We start from the raw sequence: 22,083 nt of genomic DNA on the forward strand, positions 1-22,083 counted from the left end.
AGAGCCTAGTCTTGCAGTTTCTTCTCAAACAAAATTCTGATTGACAGCTCCTGGAATTTTTTCTGTGTAGGAAATAAGTATCAGGCCTTAGGTAATGTCTTAGGAGCTCTTGAAAGTAACTTTCACAGGAGACTCCCTCACTTTTATGATTGTTTTTATTTTTCCAGGTTGAAGTTTGTTCTTGTGCTTTATGAGACTTGTCACCCCAGATTTCTGCACAAGAGACATACCCAAGGTTTCCCTTTCAGCAGTTCAAATGCAGTGAAATAGAAGAATACTAAAACAAAGATATGTTTTGTGTGTCTCTCAGCCGTGCGCTCATGAGGAAGCACTGCAGGGAATTCATAAGACTTGAGTTAACTCAGAGGGGATAACTCGGTTAGGATTGCCTCTGGCAGAGCAGGAAGCTCAGAACAAAATCAATAATTGGAATAACCCATTCTGATGCTGTCCTGGTTTTCTTGGTAACAGCAGTCTATGTTGTTTCATGAATCTAAACCTGGGAGATGCCGGATACTTAAAACCAAACTGATATGCTCTGTCTTTGGAATACCTGCACAGTGTTTACACTAGTGAAGGGTGGCTCCAGGTTTCAGCAGAAGGCATGGTAAAATTGACTTCTTGCTGCCATAGGAGTTAGCTATGGAGTTTTAATGTGCCCAAAAAGGCTAAAAGCTAATTATCAACATGGTTCAGATGTTACTAGCTGGGACAGGAAGGTACTCAGTCTGAGAGCTTTTGCAACTCTTTTCATAGCCCTTTGGCAGCAGAGTATGAAGGTGTGCCCCAGGTCAAATTGATTTCATGTTAAGGGATTCCGTAATAGTACCCAAATGTCCACGTTGAGACCAAATGCTTCTGATGAAACAAACTCGCTGAGTTCATCTCCATCTACAGGGATATGTTTTCCTGATTCCAATTTACTGTATTTTCATATGGGTGAGCACAAGAGCTGTTGAAATACCCTTTTGTTCCATGCTGAATGGGGAAAAAAACCCCACCACCTCCATTTTCTGGAGTATTTGTGAACGTGTGCTGTAATGTCCATTCTTAAATTGGAAATGCTAAGTTTTCAACCTTGCTACCTCTGGCCCATTAAGTAACTGGAGATCTACTCTGGCTGTGACAAAACTTCTGACTAAAAGCTATTTAAAATGTGGTGGTTTGGCATTTTACAAACCATAGTCTCTCCTCAAAGCACTGCAAAATGAATTTGTTGTTTTGCAGCTGCTACTTATGTCCATGTACCAGAGAATTAATACCTTTCCTTCCATACTTTGCTTTCTTCCTAACTTTAATTACTTTGGTGTTGCTGACCATGATTCCATTAGTGTCCTGCATCTGTACAAAGACTAGGTGAAAAAACAGTTTCTTCACATTCTCTAGCCTGTTGGGGTTTTCTTAAACTAATTTTCTCTTATTCTTATCCTTAGGTTTGATTTTTGGCCTTACTGCTTTCTTAAGTGTCTCTTGCTTTGAATTACAAGTCCTCAAAGTTATTAGCCAGCATATTTCAAGGTTATATCTCATTTTATTATTTCTGGACCAAGTTTTGAGTCTTTCAGGATCCCCTTGTACCCTTTTACTGTCTCTTCTGGTGCTTGCAAACACCTGCAGACTTGAATAATGTGCTCTGTCCCTTCTTTCACATTATTAATAAAGAGCCTAAATCAAATCAAGCCTGACACTTTTTCGAGTAAGTGGTCTTCTGATACTTCTTGTCAACAAGACACAGTGTTGTTGTTGTTACCTGGTTGTAAATATTAAATCTTGATGCAGTATTTCTTTTGTAAATTTTTTTTTTTAGTGATAGGTTGGTGTGGCGCTGCATCAAATATCTATTAAAAGTTAGTACTTCTACCAATTGACATTCATGCCGATGCAGTGCCCACTTAAATATATAATTTAATATAAGCTTTGAAAAATCAGCTGTGGCACACAATATGGCCTTTATGGTTTATCTATTTTATACGGTCCAGAATGCATTGTGAAAAAATGAGTAACCACATAATGTTAATGAGCACTTCTTTGTGAATTTTTAAAGCCGTTATGCTGCCATCCATATAGTCAGGCAGGGAAATCCCATGTAAATAAAATAGCTCTACAAATTACCTGTCTTCTTCCACTCTTAATTCAGCTAGACATTCTGCCTATCTAGTAGTGGTGATATAGATATATAAAATCTAACTATTAAATATATAACAATGTAATTAGGATTTCTTTATTGGCCACACTATCACTTTCTCGGATTTATGGCCAGAGGTGTTGGATTGGAAGAGTAAGTCATTATTAGTAAATGCTACATTTTCTGTAAGGCTAGGGATTTTTAGGTTAGCTGAAACCATTTTTTTCCAGGAAGGTCTCTGAGCTATGATTTTAGTGTATAATAAAGCTCATCACAGCTACTTTTGTCTGATTTTGAAAGAAAAAAAACCCCCACTAAATACAGTTAACAGTTCAGTCCTTTAATGAATGTTTAGGAGAAAAAAAATGTAAGATGTGTTTCTCTCTTTCAGTAACAAATAGACAGTTTTTTATCTTAATTGAGCAATGCTGTTCCATCTCATTTTCTTGGTCTGATCTTAGTGACTCTACTGCAGGATACTAATTTTGTTGCCCAGAAGTGCCTAATGTAAAGCTTTGAAGATACAAGGCAGTATCAGTTCTGCACACAACTGACTTAATTCAACTGTGTATCACACCAAAGTTGCATATGTAGAGTAACAGGATTGCAGAATGGTTGAGGTTGGATGGGACCTCTAGAGGTCATTTGGTCCAACCCCTCTGCTCAGGCAGGGCCACCTAGAGCCAAGTTGCCCAGGACCATGTCCAGGCAGCTTCTGAGTATCTCCGAGGATGGAGATTCCACAACCGCTCTGGGCAACCTGTCCCAGTGCTCAGTCACCCTCAAAGTTAAAAAGTGTTTCCTTACACTCAGATGGAAGCTCCCACGTTTCATTTTGTGCCTATTGCCTCTAGTTCTATATGCACGCACAGACACGAACTGTCAGAAGCTGTTAGATGTACTTACTAAATTTGTGCTTTCTTCTTGTGAACATTTAACCATTTGGTGCAGCTTCCCACACATAGAAGCCACGATTATGGTTGTATTTAGTTTTGATGATTTTTTTTTTTTGTTTTTCATCTTGTAGGGCAAGTCTTACCCCTTTAAAGGTCCATTCCCTCCTATGTGGAATCCATTGGCCTACCTGGACTACAACAACCTATGGAGGACCATGGATGAAATGGGAAAGGAGGTACGGCATAAGGAATTATAGCTGACTGTCTCCGCTCAGCTTTGTCTTCATGAGGGGCAGAGTGAAGACGGTATGAGGATGCAGCTAGGATAAGCTGCTCTGGCTTGAACAAACCTGGTGCTGGCAAGAGCAGCATTGTGCCATGCATTTCGGTACATGCTGAAGGTCAGAGCACATGTTAAAAGTGGCATCCTGGCAAGCTTTTCTGAAAGCCATGCTGCTGAGGCTGTCTGTAGTCATACCTTCGATTTCTGGATATGTGAACATTAGGGTTTATGTGTATGATTTTTAGCACTTTACCTGACAATTGGGTAAGTAATATTTTAAGAGTCTTGTAGACTTCAAATGTATTCCCTTCTCCGCTCTCAAATTCAGCTCAGCCGTTTTAGTTTGTTACCAGTAGTGTGTTTACCATTGACTGAGCTACAAGACTTTGAGTAGAGGCTGGTGTTACTTGCATAGATGAATGGGAGAGAGATGGAATAACTCAGAGACATTCCCCAGCACCATACTTTACCTTTGTAGGCAAAGTTCTTAATTATTTTCTATCCTTAAATCTAAAAAAAAAAAAAAAAAAAAATCTTAAAAAAAAACTAAAATAACCTTTAAAGTTTATTTGACTTTCCCTTCCACAGGTGAAACTTGAAAATCTTAAAACAAACAACAAAAACTGAAAAGCATCCTCTGTTAAGTTCCTTATATTACGTGACAGAAATTTGCAGGCTGAATTACCATGTAAAGATGAGATTGGTTTTGACTGTTTGTGTTTGTTGTTTCTTTCTTATGCCACTCATTCATTTGCCGATGAATGCTCTTTTATTTCTCCTCAGATTCCCAGTGAAGCCCCATGGAAGGCTCCACATGCAGAAGAATGGGACAAAATGACTATGCAAGATTTCATAGATAAAATTTGCTGGACAAAGTAAGAAACGCTTTAATACAAAATATAATAGCTTATATTTATTTCTTAGAGCTTTGCAAACAGATACAACTACTACTAGGATACAGCCTTTTTAAAGAAATAGGGTGAGAAAATCTTGTAATAATGGACCACGACACCTGCCAGCACACACAGTAGATTCTGTTATATTTCCATAACTTTTTAGACTTAAATAAAGATAAAAGGAAAATGTATGTGGGGAGGGTTACTTCTGAAGACATAGGTAGTACCTTCATCTGTTATATGCACTTTCCCTCTTTTTACTGCATGTTTAACTTTTATGAGAAAAATGCTCTGGCTACAGCAGGTTTTCAAGTCAAACTTTTGATAGAACAACACACATTTATTCTGTGATTTTAGCAAAGTGCTATAAAAATAGCATTTGTCTTGAAATGGCACTAAATCATTTTAAAACCCATCATTCTATTGTTTAACTGTTGCACTATATACCACCCAGGGAAACTGAAAATGCTTCCTGTTTTTATGTATACATCAAAGCAATTTTTCTTTACTTGCCGTTCAACAACAGTTTGATTGGTTTTCTTCGCACTGAAGCAAAAAAACCCCATTAATTCTGCCTTGCTGTAAAGCAGATTGATTTCTACAGCAACATCTTCAGAATTGCTAAGCACCCAACGTGGCTGCAGCAAGCCTGCACAGGGCTTGGTGCAGAAATGTGCTAGCACCCAGTCAAGCCAACACTGTCATCAACAGGGGCATTTTTATGGCTTCAGCCAGCCTCTGGAGAGCAATGTGATCGTTGTTACTGGACAGTAGGCTCTTGTCCAAAAACTTTTAATCCTCTGGCTGTTTTGCTTTAACAAGAGTTGCAATTGCACAGGCGGATATAGAAAGACTTTCTGGTTTGTATCACTTATATCATTATATTCAGTAAAACCAAATAGCAATGTATGCCAGCGGTTCTGCTGGCCATCTGATTTTTTAAAGACCTATACAAGTTACCAAACCACCATGCACTGGTAGTCATTCAATATCCAATAGCTCACGTGACTACAGTCATATTTTTTCAAACTCTGATGGAATAAGACTTGACGTTTTACCTGAATATTGGCATAGCTGTCAGCCTTCCTTAATTCCAAAATGCTTTTCAGATTTTATATGTGCATCTCTGCTTGATTTGCCTAGTTTGTTCAAGATTTAGGTGACATGCTGTAGAAACTTCCCAAACTGGAAGGTAATGGTCCAGACGGGTAATCTTCCACTATTTCCTCTCATCTAACAGACTGCACGGATTTGCTTTTGGCTAGAATTGCATGCTGGAAATACCCTGAGTGCTCGATTGAAATCATGCTGCCATTTCTAGGTAAAACACTAAGAGAAACTGGGGAACTGAAATGCTGAAAAGCAGTGGGAGAAGGTGGCAGGAACCAGGAGAATTTAACCAGCATCTAATAACTTCTGCTTATGAAATATTAATAAATACATACACTAATTCTCCCAGTAGACAAAATATCTTTCAGGGTTGATCATATTTTACAGTATGTGTTTATACAGACAAAAATTGATAAATATTTTCTGTATTATTTTTGGCTGTTGAGAATGAAGCCAGAATGCACCCATATTTCAGAAAATGGATCAGCTTTTTAACTTCAGTGGGACTTTGCATTTTTAGAAAGGACAGAAGATGCCTTTTTTATGTGTAGATCTACAGCTGTTTAAAATAGTATGTTCGAGTTACACTTTTAACTTTTCACTTTTTTTTTTTTAAAGTTTGAAGACTGAAAAAAGAAAGAAGCAACTAAAATTGGATTCTGTACTGGTTTTCGAAGTTATTGATTGCCTGAGGCCTGGCATACAAAATACCTGCATTGTGACTGACAAGGACTCTAGTTGTGTCCTGTCCATGTCCCTTTAAACTCCTCCTCAGAAGTGAGGGCAGAGGAAGTGTTTACTTCTAACAGGAGGAATGTTTCCCTGGGCCTTAATTAACTCTGTCTTAGTGCACCCCAAAGTCTTGTACAGGTTTATTCAGTAATTTTCAGTAGAGCTGTTATGCAAGCACCAACTGGAGGACATAAAGCAGTGATCCTTTTTCAGACACAGGCCACTTTTCCACTTCTATGTTCATTACCCCTGGCTACCAGACCACTGTTTAAAATACTGAGCTGAGTAACAAAAAGCATCCTTTCCCTTTTCTTGCCAGATGTTTGCATGAATGTGTATATGCTGTCTCTTTACTTATGACTTCCTACTTAACATTTCTTCCCTAGTTGTGTCCCAGCCGCAGCACCCTTCCTTGAGCACAGCAGAGGAGCAGGCAGTGAGGGGATGCTGACTAATCCAGACCTTAGATTATTAGCTCAGACAAGATCCCTGATTTTTTTTATTACAAATGTTGAATAATCCCCATGCTGTGTGCTTGAGGAACAGGAATTCAACAGGTGCAAACAGAGCTGCAGATCTTGGATGTAACCCAGGAACCATGGGAGGACATGGTGGTTTTGAAGTCCACTGAAGACAGGAGGGCTTGCTTCCCTTAATCCTCAGTCCAGGGTGATGAGCTAACTTTGTATTAGTAGCATAAAATGTCATAAGCTTTCATTGGCTCTTGTGTCTCCTGGAGCCCTAATTTTGCTGGAATACAGCAGTGCTTGATTAACACTTCTTTGAAAAATGTTGCATAAAAGGAATTCAACTGAATTTGAGGAACTTCAACTGGAATTAAGGAATCCTTTGCTCTCAATGAAAGAAGAGATTGCCAAAGACAGTCTCTCCTGTACTAAAGAACGAGTTTGTCACCCTTCTCTAGTTTTTAAAATTAACTCACTTTCTTGACTTTGTTGCAGTGCTGCCAAGAGTTTTGCAACTCTGTTTGTGAATGTGGATGTCACTTCTGAACCCCATGAGGTCTCTGCGCTTTGGTTTTTGTGGTATGTGAAGCAGTGCGGGGGGACAACAAGGATATTCTCAACAACCAACGGAGGGCAGGTAATGTCAGCCGTCACCTTCTGCGGCTTCTGACAGGCCCTGTTTTAACTTCATTCTGTTGCTTGTTTATTTTAGTTCAGGGGGCCACCTGAGATGTCCATGGTTTTAGCCAGTAGCACATTGATAACTAGTTCTGTTCATTTACACATTAATCTGGATCTTGCAAAACTAATGGTGAAGGCTGTTCCTGTGCTGAAGGCATTGGCCCAGAGATGAGTAGATTTGTATCAGTTCATGACTCTGCCTTCCTTTTGGGCTCTGGTTAGAACACGTACTCTGCTTTTCCCCTTTAAGGAAAGAAAGTATTACTTATGCTTATTTCTGACGTGAGGCTGAAGCAAGCCTTACCACTTCAGAAGCACTTAATCGGGATGGCAATGCTAGCTGCACGAGTGTGTAGGGTGCTCCAAATTAATGCTGAAAATGTAGCCCAGAACTGAGTTCTTAGAGACACTAGCTCTCAGGATTAAAACTGTTAATATTTTAAAATCAGTTTGAAGAAAATGAACACCCCTGTTTCAACATGGCATTGCTCTGAACTGTTTGAAATCTGGTATATTAGTGCTGCTTCTGCATTTCAGGAAAGTAAAGTCTCTGTTAATGGTCTTACACTTGAGAAATGCAAATTCTACTAATTACGTTAGAAATAATTATATTTTAGAAATGCAAATTATTTAATCATAAATAACTAAAAATACAAAGAATACATTAATACATGATAAAGTGCATAAATATGCATAGCTAAGCAATAATTATGGATAATTTAACTGTATACACATTGCATAAAATATTATTTGAATTCTGTGTTATGCTAGAGGTGACTTGAGTTTAAGTTAGGTTAGATTACATACTGCGTGATACATTTTTGGTGTGAGCTATGACACTTCTTTATACTTTGTTATTTATTACAAGGATCAGGATTTCTAATTCTGACGCACAGACCTCTGCAGGGATAAGAGTGAACTCAGAGAAAAGTTTAAAAATTTAAACATGTCTCAGAATTCTTGCTGATTCACACAGGTCTGTGGAATCCATTTGGAGACCACATGAGAAGGAGTTTTCTCGTGAGGTTACTGATACTTCTAGTTTTGGCTGGTGGTGAAATACAGGAAGTGTTTGAGGAGCTCACTGAAAGAGAAGGGAATGTGAATACATTTCCCAAGTGAGACTGCTGAACTTTCCTAAAAAGGTTTGACAACAGAAGAATGGGATTTGGTTTGAATGCCAAGCAAAACGTTTGTCGTGATACATGCTTCACGTGCATCGCTTTGCTCATTCTGCTTTGCCGAGTTGTTTTCTGTGTTTCAGGAGAGGAAGTTTGTGGGGGGCTCTGGCCAGATCAGTGAGAAAATAATGGAGCGCCTGGGAGGCCGGGTGAAGCTGAGGAAGCCAGTCGTCCGCATCGACCAGTCGGGTGAAAGTGTCATAGTGGAAACCTTAGATCATGAATTATACGAGGTAATGAAACCTCTAACATTTAAGCAACTGTTAGGGCTGGGATGGCTAGAAAACCTTTAGCTTTTCCTTTTTGACTTCTCCAAAATCCTGTACAAAACTGTAGCAGAGGTTAAAGTGACTGTGACAGGAAGTCACAATTTCTCATTGTCCCTGAGTAATAGCAATGATAGAGCTTTAAAGTAATGCCTAGAAAGTAAAGTGTATATCTGAACTCTCTCTTCACTAGCATCTCTTCTTAGTATTCAGTTACCTTCCAAATTAAAGGACAGTTGTAAGGTGAACACAAAAATGTAGCGTAGTAATAAACTTTCTGCGAAAAACATTTCAGGCTTTGCTTCCGAGTTGTAACAGAAGAGTCCATGTGGAAGGGAGACCAATGGACTCTTGTAACACTGGAAATCTTTCCCCTGGCTTTTTTTCAAGTGCTGGGGAAAGAGCAGCTGCCCATCATTAGAACAGATGGCTGTTTATATAATGCTTGTTTGTTGTTTAACAACCAGGATTTTGTGAGGGTTCAGTTTTGCAATTCTTATGCTAAATGCCAAAATTGCTTCAAAAGATACACCCTGCAGCCTCCACAGATGTCTGCCAAGATCATTAGAGCAATATACTTAGGATGAAGTAGTGCAGAATGTATTTGGCTTACGTATAATTTCTTTTCCAGGGCAAATATGTGATCAGTGCCATTCCCCCAGCTCTTGGTTTGAAGATTCATTTCAACCCACCTTTGCCGCCAATGAGAAACCAGCTCATCAACCGAATCCCCATGGGCTCAGTCATCAAGTGCATTGTGTACTATAAGGAAACTTTCTGGAGAAAGAAGGGTATTACATTTTAATTGAAGGGGATAGTAGTGACAGAGAGAGGGAAGAGGGTACACGGTAATTGAGTAGACTTTGTGTTTAGAGGATGCTGGACCTTAGAAGGAGGCTCCGTACACTTCTGTGCCATTTTTGCCTTGCCCTGAGAAACTTGAGAGATTGGTTGGGAAGAGAGGGTGGATGGGAGAATAAAAAGGAGGAGGTAGGCAAGAAGGGAGAACTTGTGTCTGTTGTTTATTGCCTTGGTTGTTCTTTTTTGTCCTTTCCTTTTCCTTCAGTGGATCCTGAGTATGCATGTCTCCTACTTGTACCTTTAGATTACTGTACAAGTGATATGCGATGGAGAGAGGTTTTATCCCATCAGTTATCAGCCTGTGAAAACTCTGCCTTCTGGATGCACTGGGCAGGATTAATTTAAGGTGTCTTCACATAGACATCCCCAGCTGGGCTAGCCATCCTGCACTGCCTTTACATGCTGAATACTTCCATCATGATTCTTCAGATCTCTTTTAGAAATTACTGAATCAAAGACAATCTGCAATGTAATAGCACCCATTTCTCTTCGTTGGTTATAAAGAGTCCACATCTATGTTTGCCTACAAATGTCATCCACCCTTCATCTCTGTGAATGATTTTAAGAGTTCTGGATCCTGGCATATTCTAGCTATTAGGTTTGGGATGGCTTGGCAAGAGGTGACTCCCATTTCCTGGTAGAACACATAGTTTGCATACTGTGCTTTGCCAACACTGCTGTTGTTCTTTTAAGAACAATATTTTCTTCAAACTCTTCTTTAAAAAACAACTATGTTTTCAAAATAATGTACAAATATCTCCTTCTATGTCTGAAATAGGTGTCACATACAGAATCAATTGTGCTGGAGGCACTTGAACATCTTCAGTGTGTGAGAACAATCTGTTTCTGTGCAATTAATAATTACCTTGCTAACTGGGTTGCAGAATAATTATTTTTCTATCATGAATTCAACAACAGGAGATTCCTTTATTGACTTTCTGTTTTAAAGATGCTTGAAAAGGATTGTTAACTGTCAGCACATCTCAGATCTGAATTTTCTCTTCTAGAGGTGATCTAGCACTTCTCTGAGCCAAAGGAACACTACACTGCAAGGGAGGTGTGCGCTAATCTTTGTCAATTGATGCGGATTGCTTTACTTGGGTTTTTTTTGTTCTTTTTTCCTTTGTTTTCTTACCTCCCGACATTAGAATCATAGAATCAGAGAATGATAGAGATTGGGAGAGACCTCTGGATGTCATCTGGTCCAATGCCTTGCTCAAAGCAGGGTGAATTTAGATTAGGTTCTTTAGGGATTTTGCCAGTCAAGTTCTAAGTATTTCACAACTTCTTGGAATCTCGTTCCTACGTTTGGATACATGGATCCTAACATCTTTTCCGCTTTGTGCTTACCAGGGTATTGTGGTACCATGATCATTGAAGATGAGGATGCTGCAATTGGTTTGACACTTGATGATACTAAGCCTGATGGCAGCTTTCCTGCCATAATAGGGTAAGAGACAAAGAAGGTATCTGGTTAATACCTTTTTATTTTGCCTTAAAGGCAACAATTGAAACAGAAAACCTGCTACCTTTGAAGGGAAATGCTTTAAAATAGTTAAAGGGTTGAGTTTCTCCGTGTGTGGTGAATATGTTCTATGAACTTTATTTCCAGAAAAATTCTCCCTATGTTTTAATTGCTAATCTAAAGGAAGGAAATTCTGGTTTTCTTGTCTTTTTCTCATTGCCATCTTTTGCCTTTTTGTGTGGCAAAATACAAAACTGGAGAAGAGGAAAGGAAGGTGAAGAAAAAAAGGGAGCGATTGCAGAAATGTAAAGTTTTCTCCAGCTATTTTGCCTCCCCCACATCTTCCAGTTCTTTAAATGAAAAATTGTTTTCTAGAATTATTTTGGTTTGTTCTGGTTTTTTTAACAGCCTGAGAGTATGATCAGTCTTAAAAAGTTTATTTAACAATAATTTCCAGTTCAGTCCCAGGGTTTACCTCTTGTTGTTATGTGCCTGCACACGCTGCTGTATAAAATGAAGGTCATTGGGAATCAGCTCATAGAGATGTTCTAACGTGAATCTCAGAGTGGTTCCTTCCACAGTGAGTCCTGCAAGAAGCAGGCAGAGCAAATAACGTTATGCAGAGCAGTGAAATGGATGTTTTGGATAGAGACCCAAAAGCTAATACTGTGAATCACAAGCATTTCATCATAAGGTATTGGCATTTTAAATAATGCAGGAAATGTAGTAAAATAATGGAAGTAAATTGTTTGTGGTCTTCCTTTTTTTACAGCTTCATTCTTGCTCGGAAATGCAGAAGACTGACAGGTCTCACAAAAGAAGAAAGGTAAGTACAAGCACTGGAGGTCAGCATGGATCCTGAGTCAAGCTTGTGTTATAAATGACCAGAGCAGGAAAAAAAAGCCTCGATTTGAAGGAAGTTTTCTGTAACTTTGCAACAGTAGGAAGACACATCACATTAAGGAAGAAGGTCTCTTACTTGGTTTTGAATGAAGACCCCACAGAATTCCCACAACCGGGCAGCAGATGTGGCAGCTAGCACCTGCCCTTTGGACGCTCTCAGGTCCTGGTTCTCAGTTTCCAGCAGGGCTGCTCTGCTTATGTGACTTTGGCAAAAGAGCTGCTCTAATCTGCTGACTATGAAAGTAGTGTAGATATTCAGACTAGTGTAGATATTTAGACTGGATGTAAGGAAGAAATTCTTTACAATGAGGGTGATGAAACACTGGAACGGGTTGCCCAGAGAGATGGTGGAGGCCCCATCCTTGGAAACATTCAAGGTCAGGCTGGATGGGGCTCTGAGCAACCTGATCTTGTTAGCGGTGTCCCTGCTCACTGCAGGGGGGTTGGACTCTAAAGGTCCCTTCTGACCCAAAACATTCTATGATTCTATGATTCTACTGTCCTTGCTGGAAAGCATCCAGGGCCAGCCTCATCCCTCCCCACTGCTACCCCTTTGGCTTCTTGCAAGTGCACTGGGCTCTTTGAAAGCTTGTCAGAATGGACAGGTTTGGCCCCTGTGCTTGATTTTTTTTTTTTTTTTTTTTTTTTTTTCTAGTCACCCTGGAGGGTCCTTTCAGTGTCTGTAACTTAGTGCAACCTTCGGTCTGCTGTAGCTGCCACAGACAAGCCCTCTGCATCATGAAGGGGTCAAAAAGCTGCCTGCAGCTCTCCACTCTCAGTTGTGGGGAAAAAATACCCTTCAGGCACAGACGAAGGTCTCTTTTACTGTCTTTTTGAAACAAATCTCTGCATATAGTAGTGCTTTTTTGTTTATTACTAAAATAGAATTTACAAAGTAATGAGTTTTTTCCATCACACTGATTCACGCTATCTGATCAAATTAAAGCTACAGGTAGAGAGTGTGGATATGAGGAGAGCCTTATTTTGTCATGGAGAAAATACATTTGTTTTTAAAGCATACCACAAGGTATAGTGTGTCCAAGTAAATATTTTTACAGTAATAGCTAGTCTAACTAGAGAAGATGTAGTCGTCTCAGATTAGCTTTGCAGGTAGTCTAGCAGTCTGTGGATAATGGGTCTAAAAGGGGTTGTTAATGTCCCAGTCTTTTCAAATGACAGCCTGGTACCACAGAGCACTTTTAATTTTGGCTGGAATGGACAAAGGCAGCCTTTTCCTCAGAACTCAGGCTTTGAGACAGACCCCCAGCAGGTGACTGATGATAAAACTGGTGCAGGTATTCTGAAATCCAGTGTGCCCAGCATTTTAAGCCATCATAAATACTAACAGTCTTATGCTGTGTGTCAATACACTAGATACAACTGAGCATTGGTAGTATTTGAGACAGCTTTTTTTTCCTGTGAAATGAAAGGCTGTCCTGGCTGTTTGTGAGGCACCATGAAGGAACAGTTGCTTTCCCCTGGGCATTAAAAGCACTAGCACAATTACCTGACTCTGCTGCTGCCTATGGCCAAGTTTTAAACAAAAGGATTTTGAACTCTTGTCTATTGAGGAATAAACCTTAGACTAGGAAGGACTTTGCTTTGGTAAAGAATGGTTATGAAAATATGCTTGGGTTGGCACCTAATAGAGGTACCATGGTGCAGGGGGCAGGGGTGCCTCTGGCTCCTAAAGCCCTAGCTGCAGCCAGCCAAGGCAGGAACCCCGCTGGGCTGTATCGCAGCTCCTCTCCTGCATGTGAGCACAAGTCTCCTTCCAGTGGAAATCGGGGTCCAGGAGAAGGCAGAGTGCAAACCTGGACCTTCTCCCAGTATAGACTCAGGGTACAGCTAGTTTGTGTTGTTTAGATAGGGGGCTATGGTATTTGCAGGGAGGGATGTCTTCTGAGGACAGGCTTCTTGTGGCACCCTGCAGAGGGTGCATCTCGCTGAGATGCTGTGCTTGCCTGTCAGCACAAGCTGGGCTCTCCCTTTATCATGTTGATGGCAGGGTAAGTTTTTTGGTAATCCTTGGATATGAAGAGTAGGATGTAGAATCTGTGGCAGCTATCCTAAATCATGGCTGGGAACAGCGGTTGTGGGAGGGGATGGAGACTGTTTTACAGCCTAAGCCAGACTGAAGGGCGTAAAACTCAGTGCTGCCTTCCAGCTGGTCTTCCAGGCCAGGTGCCAATGAGTAATTACAGTGGTTAGATTGTGCCCTACCTACAGCTGTGCAGTGAAGGTGATGGCATCACACACGGCTGTGGAATAAGAGACCAGGGAGAAGAGCTGAGTGTCCGCATGTGCACTTCCTCCACACCAGATGCAGTATAACTCTCAACAGGACCCTACCTAGATAGCTCCAGGCATAACATTCCTTTTTATTTAGCGCTGGTGGCAATTTCACAGCTGAGTCCAAAGCCAAGAAATAAGGATTTTACTCACTTTATATTCCATATATTCCATGCTAGCATTAGCCATAAATCCATAAATAAGTATTTATTAAACTGTTCTAGGACAAAAAGTGCAGATGTTGCAGAGAGACAAGTGCTTCTGCAAGGATTGTTCTTATTAGGGGCAATGTCCTCAGTGATAGATTACCATTGGTGTAATTCAGTCCTTTAGAAACTGCATTTCTGTGGGTTTTTTTCCTGTCAAATAATACCTTATTATTGATGAATAATTCCTTCCAAGGTCAAAATGTCTTAAGAGTCTGAAGATGTTCTTGTCCTGAAGCTTAATATTTTCTTTTGCACAGCTATCTTAAACTAACTTTATCTGTATTTGCAATGTAGTTGGCAAACAGCAGTGAACTCACACCTTCTTGGAGCCCTGCAGTTGGTCATACATGAGAATCCCTATCAGCCTCTGGTATGCCATTTCCAGGCTCCCTGAAGGGTCTGCAAGTCACATGTGGAAAAGGGGCAGAGCACAGGCAGATCTAGAGGGGTCCTTCTCATCCCTGTTGTGGTGCTGGGAGGAGCAGAAACTGATAGGTCCCAAGATGATAACTCACTTTCCTGTGTGGTGTTACTGACCTGCCCTGAAAGCAGGAGCTGGTGGGCATTTGTGAGATGTGGTGGACAGACCTCAGCAGAGGCTTTGCTGGATCATGTTGTTAAATTGGCTTTATTCTGTTCAGACACAGGGTAGGTGCTGTTGGTCTGCAAGGCACAGTGGTCACCTCACTTAGGGAGAGACAGAGAGAGAGATGGAGGAAATAATTCCTTTTGTTACAGCTGCTTCTGGATTCATGTCACCCACTGACTGCAGAGTGATGTTCCTATATAGATCCTGCAGCTCTCTGAGCCCTCCTGGCCAGTCACTCTGTCACCGTGCATTTCTGCTTCTGGAGCAGGCAGACCCTTGTCCTCCACTCCAGGGTGCCAGGAAGGGGCCGATTCCTTCCCCTCTGCTGCTGCTGGGCTTGGCACCTACCAACAGCAGAATCACCCCGGGCCATGGCTCTTCCTGAACTGTAGCAGCCTTTGCTTCCCTGCTCAAGCCCCAACCTGCACGGGAGGACACTGTCTTCAAGGCCCTTCAGGTCTTTCTGTTTTGTCTTGGGTTTTTTTCTCCTCATCCCCTTTCTATAGAATTCTTTGAGTTCAGCTGCTCGTGGGTGTAGCTGGGCTCCTGTATAGCTGCGTTGCTTCATACAGCAGTATAGCTGCAGTTCCCTTATATGCTTATACACCTGCGAGTGTAGCCCATACGGTCACAGAGCTGGGACTGCTGTATTTCTGTGCCCATCATGGCTTTCTGTGGAGCGCAGGATTTGCTTCCAGAAGTAAACGTCTTTCCAGTGTTGTGTTGGCATGTTTGTTTTTCATAATTGTTAACTATTGTTTCATCTTGATCTTCTTGTGTTTGGGAATCGGTGCGGTGCGGCTAGCGGTAAACAGTAAGACCCAAAAGCTTGTAGGAACAAACTTAATTGCACTTAGGGTTTGCTACAGAATGAAGTGTATTCATGGATTTATAGACTCATAAACTAAAACAGGAGGAAATTTTATAGGTACAGAAATAAAGTACTGATTCCCTGAGAGCCTCAGGCTATCAATACCTGCATCTTTGTAGGAACAAACCGTAAGTTAGACTATGTGCCAAGACAAAAAAGTGCAGTGCCTTACTACTTTATTTTCCTGACAACCTAGAGAACCTTTGGGTAATATATGAATTCGTGCTGCTAGAGGGATCTTAAGGGAACAGCTTGCATATCTGCTGGTAAAACCAGCACTTATGCAGCACAGGAGTTTGAGTTCATTTCTAGTGATGCAGAGGCTGAGCAATTAGGACAGATCCCCAAAAGCTGGAACCTCAAGTTCACGCAGATATTGATACTGGTTCTCTTGAAACTAGGACATATTAGAGGTGGTTTGTTTTCTCTTTCCTTACACAGAAGTCTTCTGTTGCTTTTCTCTTGCAGGAAGATGAGGTTGTGTGAGCTTTATGCAAAGGTTCTGGGATCAGAAGAAGCTTTACATGTAAGCACAATCTAAACCATGGTGTCTCTTGTTGGGCTTCTTGAGCTGGGGAAGCACAGAATGAAACCAGAACACAGCAGTGCTGCGTAGCGTTTTGGAAAAGGTCCGTGCTACGAGAGCGCTTGCTGCCCTCCGTAGAGGAGTGGAGAGAAGGTTATGGCAAGTCTTGGGCTGTGTTTGACAGTGAGGATAAGAATGAGCTCATGAAATGGTTAAAAGGCGGATATGCTCTTGTCCAGCTTCGTGGGTTGCATTCACAGTGTTTACCACTATGCATCTCAGCTGTTCTCAGCTGTGACAGGCTTGCCTTTCCCTCTCAGTTGACACCAAGCATAATGTTTCTTCGCTCTTACTCGTTGCTAAGATCCATTGCTGCATGTGTGGTTTTTTTTTCCCTTTCCCTTGCCTTCTCTTCTCTGGAATGGTGAATAACTGATAGGATTTGTGTGATCTCACACATAGTTAATGTGATCAATGCTCTTTATCCTTTAAGGGCAATTTTACGCGAGTTAAAAGTTATAGACACCAATCTCAAGATTGCATCACTTTAAACATGATATTGTACACAGAACCATGCAAGTGTCATAATTGGCATTTGTAACAGTAAATATTTGTATCCAATGTACACATTACAAGTATTATACCTGTGTACACCAGAGGTTAATTTTGCTTTACATGGCTCAAAGCATAAATTTACACTGACAGATTAAGAGGATTATGTTCTACAGTGGCCAGATTAGCTACTTGGTTTTTTGGTTTGGGGTGTTTTTTGTTTTGTTTTTGTTTTTTTTTTTAATAGCTAGCAGTGCCTAAAATTAAGGCTTACTTTGTTGGGTCCATGCTGCATTACATGTGCTCATCTTGTCAGATAGTGACATGCAACACATCATAAACTATTCTTCTCTGCTGTCTCCTCAGTTCTTTTATCAGCTTCCTTGGGACTTTGTCCTTTCCTTGAGTGAATTAATCTCTGTTTTACAGCCAGTGCATTATGAAGAGAAGAACTGGTGTGAAGAGCAGTATTCTGGGGGCTGCTACACAGCTTACTTCCCACCAGGCATAATGACTCAGTATGGAAGGTACAGTGTCTATTTATAGTGGGCTTTGGAGTAGTAAGATAAGAGAAAGTTAATAAATATCCTCAGAAAGGGTCATAAATCCTCTGTCACTGTTTGCTTTATACCTTTAAGATCACTGGGAAATATTTTAAACAGATATTATAACCTTCCACTTGTCTCAGTTGGGCTTTGATGGACGAGTACAGTATCGTTAGGGGGTTTTATTCACTTTTGTCATTTGGTGAATACAGCTGACTGGGTTCTTGGAAGGGAGCTGGGAAGTTTTCACAGTCTGTTTACGAAACTGGCATTGGGTATTTGAGGTTGGTGTTACCGTTTCCAGCACATCTTTAGCTGTTTTTTTATAAATACTGGCATAGAGTTAATTCCTGCCAACACTGACAGTAATGAGTGATTTCTTTGGACTGTTCCTTTCCTTTTAGCAGTCAAGGCTTAATGTAGTAATCAGTGTGCTATTGTATACAGTCCTTTCCAACATAAGTTTTTGCATGAAAATAACATTTATGAAAAAGAAGGCAGCTTGCTGGTCAGACCACTGATTGGATTCAGAAACATAGTTTTTAATGTGGTGGCATGGCCCTACTTTTGAAGTATGAGTTCTCACAATTTAAAAAGAACTTACATCAATAAAGCAGTTGTAATGAAGAGCATGTGGAGGCCTTAGTATTTAAAGTAATTTTAATAATAATTATTGCAAATCTTTTTTTTTTTTTTTTTTCATTTGCTTGTTACTTCAGATATCATGGGGATGTACCTCAGAATGCTACACTGCCAATAATGCAGTAATGGTAGTTATGACACTGGCTAAAATTGTGAGGTAGAGTAAGTCTCATCTCAAACTAATTGTCCTTTACACCTACGAGCAGTGTAAATCTTTAGAAAATATGAACACTGGTGTGTTTACTCTTAAGAAATGAAATGTAATGCAGAGTCCCTCTCCAGCTCAGCTCATCCAAAGTTACTATCTTTAGGTGCTCGCTGTTACTTAAAACATTTTTATTCTAATATCAACCCAAGGATTTCAGTTATCTTTCCTGATATGGCTGATGTGACTTACTGCTTGTCCCACTCCAGGATTATTCGGCAGCCCGTTGGCAGGATCTATTTTGCTGGCACAGAGACAGCCACGGAGTGGAGCGGATACATGGAGGGGGCTGTACAGGCTGGAGAAAGAGCAGCCAGAGAGGTATAGATACAAGCCCAAAACAGGGGGGGACTGTCAAATGCCCTATGGAAAATGAAAGTGTTTCTGGTTGGAGGTGAAACGGGAAATGAGTGTTGACAGCTTCAGATGTTCTGAAATCTTGATGCATATCCCTGCAAAGGGGATAGACTTCAAAAAGGATGAAGGTTTTGCAATTGGATTTGGAATGCTTAGGAAGGGCTCTGGCTATTTCATCAAACCTCTACTCTGTTTCCAGGAATGAAATCCTTTCTTCTTTAATAGAAATCCCAAATTCTCACCTAGTCATTTTCCCCCCACATGGGCACTTTGTGTTAGTTGTCATGCTGAGAGATCGTGGCCATTAGCCTCACTAGGAACAGCTCAGTTCTGCAGCTCTGCAGCCCAAGTCAGTCCCTTACTCAACTGTTTCCAACAATACCATTGACTCAGTGGTATAGCAGTGAGACCGCCTTACATAAAGTCATCAAACAAGGACTTAAATATTTTATATTTTGCTTCTGAGAAAATGCCAATTCCTCAAGTATTTTCAGGATTATTACAGTTTATGGAGCAGCAAAAGAAATTTCATCTTTGTTTTATGAGGTGAAGAGAACTTCGTAGCAAAAAAATACAGTTGTGGAACAGAAATTGTCCTGGAGAGTTCATCTGGCCCATACCCTTGCCCCAGAAGACAGGGATCAACTGTCCCTAAACTGTCCCATTTGTGAAGGTTATACCTAATCTGTTCCCGAGAAGCTCCAGAGGTAGTGCTTCATGACCTCTCTAATGTAAGGACATTACAGCAGAACCTCCATAGGCCTCAGCAGAGAAATGGGCAAGTGAGCTTGACTGGTAAAAATTTTTATGTTTTCCTTTCCTCATTTACTTGTGAAAGGAAAATATGTTTAAAATCTAGTGCAAGAGTGTTTTTCACTCTCCTGTATTGAAAAGTTGATGGGGTCCATGAATCTTGTCTAGAATAAAAGCCCATTGTAAAAGATGGCAAGTCTTAAATCTGCAGGTGCCTGAAATAGGAAAACCATTAATATCACCACCTCCATTTTATTTTACTGTAGAAGAAGTTAATCTTGCTGCCTTTCATGACTATTATTTCAGATCATCTTTGCTGTCTTACTGATCTCTGGTATCTTTGATACTTCGAATGGTTACTTTTCCATCGTGAAGATTTTATTTTTAGTCTTGCTTTGCTCTGGCTGAAAGTCGTGGTCTGTCATCACTCACAGGATTCTGTTCCTCTTCTTGCATCATGGTAAAATTCGCAAAACAAGCTACTTCTGCCTATGTAGCTTGCCCATGCAGTAGCTGGTTTTGTGCACGCCTCACTTTGCCATGAGTGTATACATAACCTTTAGGCATATTCATATTACCCTCTTCCCATGGGTCAAGTCCCGATATCTTGCATGGACTAACAAAGAATAGAGAGGTTTTTCTGTTACTTTTTCTATTTTTCACTGGGAGAAATGTCTTATTAAATATCAGACCTCCCAACACATGAGTTGTACAAAGGTCACATTTTCTTTCAAAATTTGAATACACAGCAATTTATGTGCTCAATTGTTGTTTTCCTCATGCTATTTTAAAACAAAAATTGAAGCCAGCTCTTTTTCCCATTCAAAGAATGAAGGTACTTACTAGAGAATGTTATTTATTTTCAGATACTGTTTGCTATGAGGAAAATCCCAGACAGTGAAATTTGGAAGCCAGAACCTGAATCAATTGTAAGTCTTTCTGTAGATTAAATGGATATTTTTTCTGCAGTTTTGCTGATGAGATAAAGTTTTGTTGGCGGTTTTCATTTAAGTTCACTAAATCGAAGCCACAATAAACTTCCCCTTACTCACCAAAACTGCCCTTCCCTAAACAGGGACATGGTAGAAACTCAGGGAGGGCACCCATCTGACAACTCTGTAACACGGGATCAGAAAGAACTGCAGTTTTTAACCGGGCTCTGAATCCTTTCCACGTGTCTCTTTTTCCTGTTAACTGAGCAGAAAATTTTGATACGCAGTACTTCTTGATAACTTCAACTGCTTCAACCCGGTTCTGTTTCTGCTGCAAGAATCTCTGTTTGCACCCTGCCTCTCACAGTGGAGATGATGTTATGTTAATAATGGATGCTCTCCCCGCAGGATGTTCCAGCTTTGCCCATCACTACAACCTTTTGGGAGAGGAACTTGCCATCCGTGCCCGGACTGCTAAAGCTGATTGGATTTTCTGCTTTCTTCACCTCTGTGGCTGCAGCTGGGTTATTTGCCTACAAAAAGGGACTTCTAGTTCAAAACTGACAAAGGTGCCAGCGCAAAGCCTCACACTTGAGCTGTTTTGTTTTGTTTTGTTTTGTTTTTTCAGAAGTTTTTTTCTCATGTACTCCCTGTCTCCAAAATCACATCAGGGCTGGGGAAGGGGATAAAACAGTAGAGAGAAGAGGCTGGTGGGAGGGACAAAGGAAGGGGATCCATATTGAAAAAGAACCCCTTGAATCCAGGCCTACTTCTAACAGTAACTTTTTGGTTGTTGAATTTCTAGGATACCCTGCCAAGCATTACCACCTTGAGGTTTTTATCCAGATCTCAGAACAGAAGTGACAAAATGCCTCTATAAAGACTGTTCTGATGAGATTTCCAGTTGTTTTTATGCTTATATCTGAACCAGACTCTGAACTCCCAAGTCTTCACAGGCACTTCCATCTCTAGTTGTAAATGAAGGTTTTCTGCCTCCTTGTGTGGTAGACTGAGAAAAGAAATCCATAGCTTAAAGAATAATTAACTAGCTTATGCAAATTACTGGGAAGGATCTTTTTAGTGTTTTTATTTTTTACCCAGATGTCCAGAGCCTAGGCAGCACCTAAGGGACAAGTCAGGCTAAATTTATCCATCCTAACTATGCAAGTGTGGCCATAGGCCGTTGGCATTTCCAGTGGCACATTTGTCCTACTTGGAGTTAAGGGACAATGTTTTACTGCCTTTGGCAATGTGGTTGAATTTCGGGCTCCCCAGCTGTGTTCACAATTCTGGGAGTGGCAGAACTCTTGTATCCTGGTCGAGTCTGTCCCTGCGTGGGATCAGATCTCCTCTGCGTAGGCTGGCTCCAGACTGTAGCTGATGCGTACAGCAGTAAGGCTGCTGGACTGGAACAGGGAACCTTGTGCTAATGTACAGACACAGCCTTTTGAACCCTTTTCACCCTGACACCTCTTTGCCCCCAGGGCGGTCTTTTAGCTCCCTAAGTTGTTGCAAGATAGCAAGAGAACAAATTAACCTCTGCCTACCCCAGGAAGTTGTAAAGCTGTCCATAAAAAACACTTTTACATATTTTTTCTTATCGCTTTCCTTCCTTTCATCTACTTTAAATTTGTACTTTGAACACCTTGAGGCTGTCTTTTGCCTGATAGGACACAATGGGCTTGAAAATGTAGTGTTAACATTAAAAAACAAAGCAAACCAAAACAATTAGCACTTCCACTTC

At 40.7% G+C, this 22,083-nt stretch overlaps 1 protein-coding gene across 1 annotated transcript in view; it reads left to right on the top strand.

Annotated features, from left to right (window-relative positions):
- The window catches only part of LOC104132753 (amine oxidase [flavin-containing] B), a 43,467-nt gene extending 21,823 nt beyond the window's left edge, over positions 1-21,644 (top strand). Inside the window, exons 6-18 of the mRNA XM_009646089.2 lie at positions 3,153-3,257; positions 4,088-4,179; positions 7,005-7,146; positions 8,455-8,604; positions 9,269-9,428; positions 10,852-10,948; positions 11,736-11,789; positions 16,296-16,353; positions 17,335-17,432; positions 18,507-18,618; positions 20,274-20,336; positions 20,748-20,935; positions 21,031-21,644. Coding sequence (XP_009644384.1) covers positions 3,153-3,257; positions 4,088-4,179; positions 7,005-7,146; positions 8,455-8,604; positions 9,269-9,428; positions 10,852-10,948; positions 11,736-11,789; positions 16,296-16,353; positions 17,335-17,432; positions 18,507-18,618; positions 20,274-20,336; positions 20,748-20,903 — 1,287 coding nt within the window. The 3' untranslated portion in view covers positions 20,904-20,935; positions 21,031-21,644. The remainder of the gene's footprint in view (positions 1-3,152; positions 3,258-4,087; positions 4,180-7,004; positions 7,147-8,454; positions 8,605-9,268; positions 9,429-10,851; positions 10,949-11,735; positions 11,790-16,295; positions 16,354-17,334; positions 17,433-18,506; positions 18,619-20,273; positions 20,337-20,747; positions 20,936-21,030) is intronic.
- The last annotated feature ends 439 nt before the right edge of the window (positions 21,645-22,083 follow it).

This window comes from Egretta garzetta, unplaced genomic scaffold (assembly GCF_000687185.1).
Source record: "Egretta garzetta isolate BGI_Z169 unplaced genomic scaffold, ASM68718v1 scaffold70, whole genome shotgun sequence".
NCBI lineage: Eukaryota > Metazoa > Chordata > Aves > Pelecaniformes > Ardeidae > Egretta > Egretta garzetta.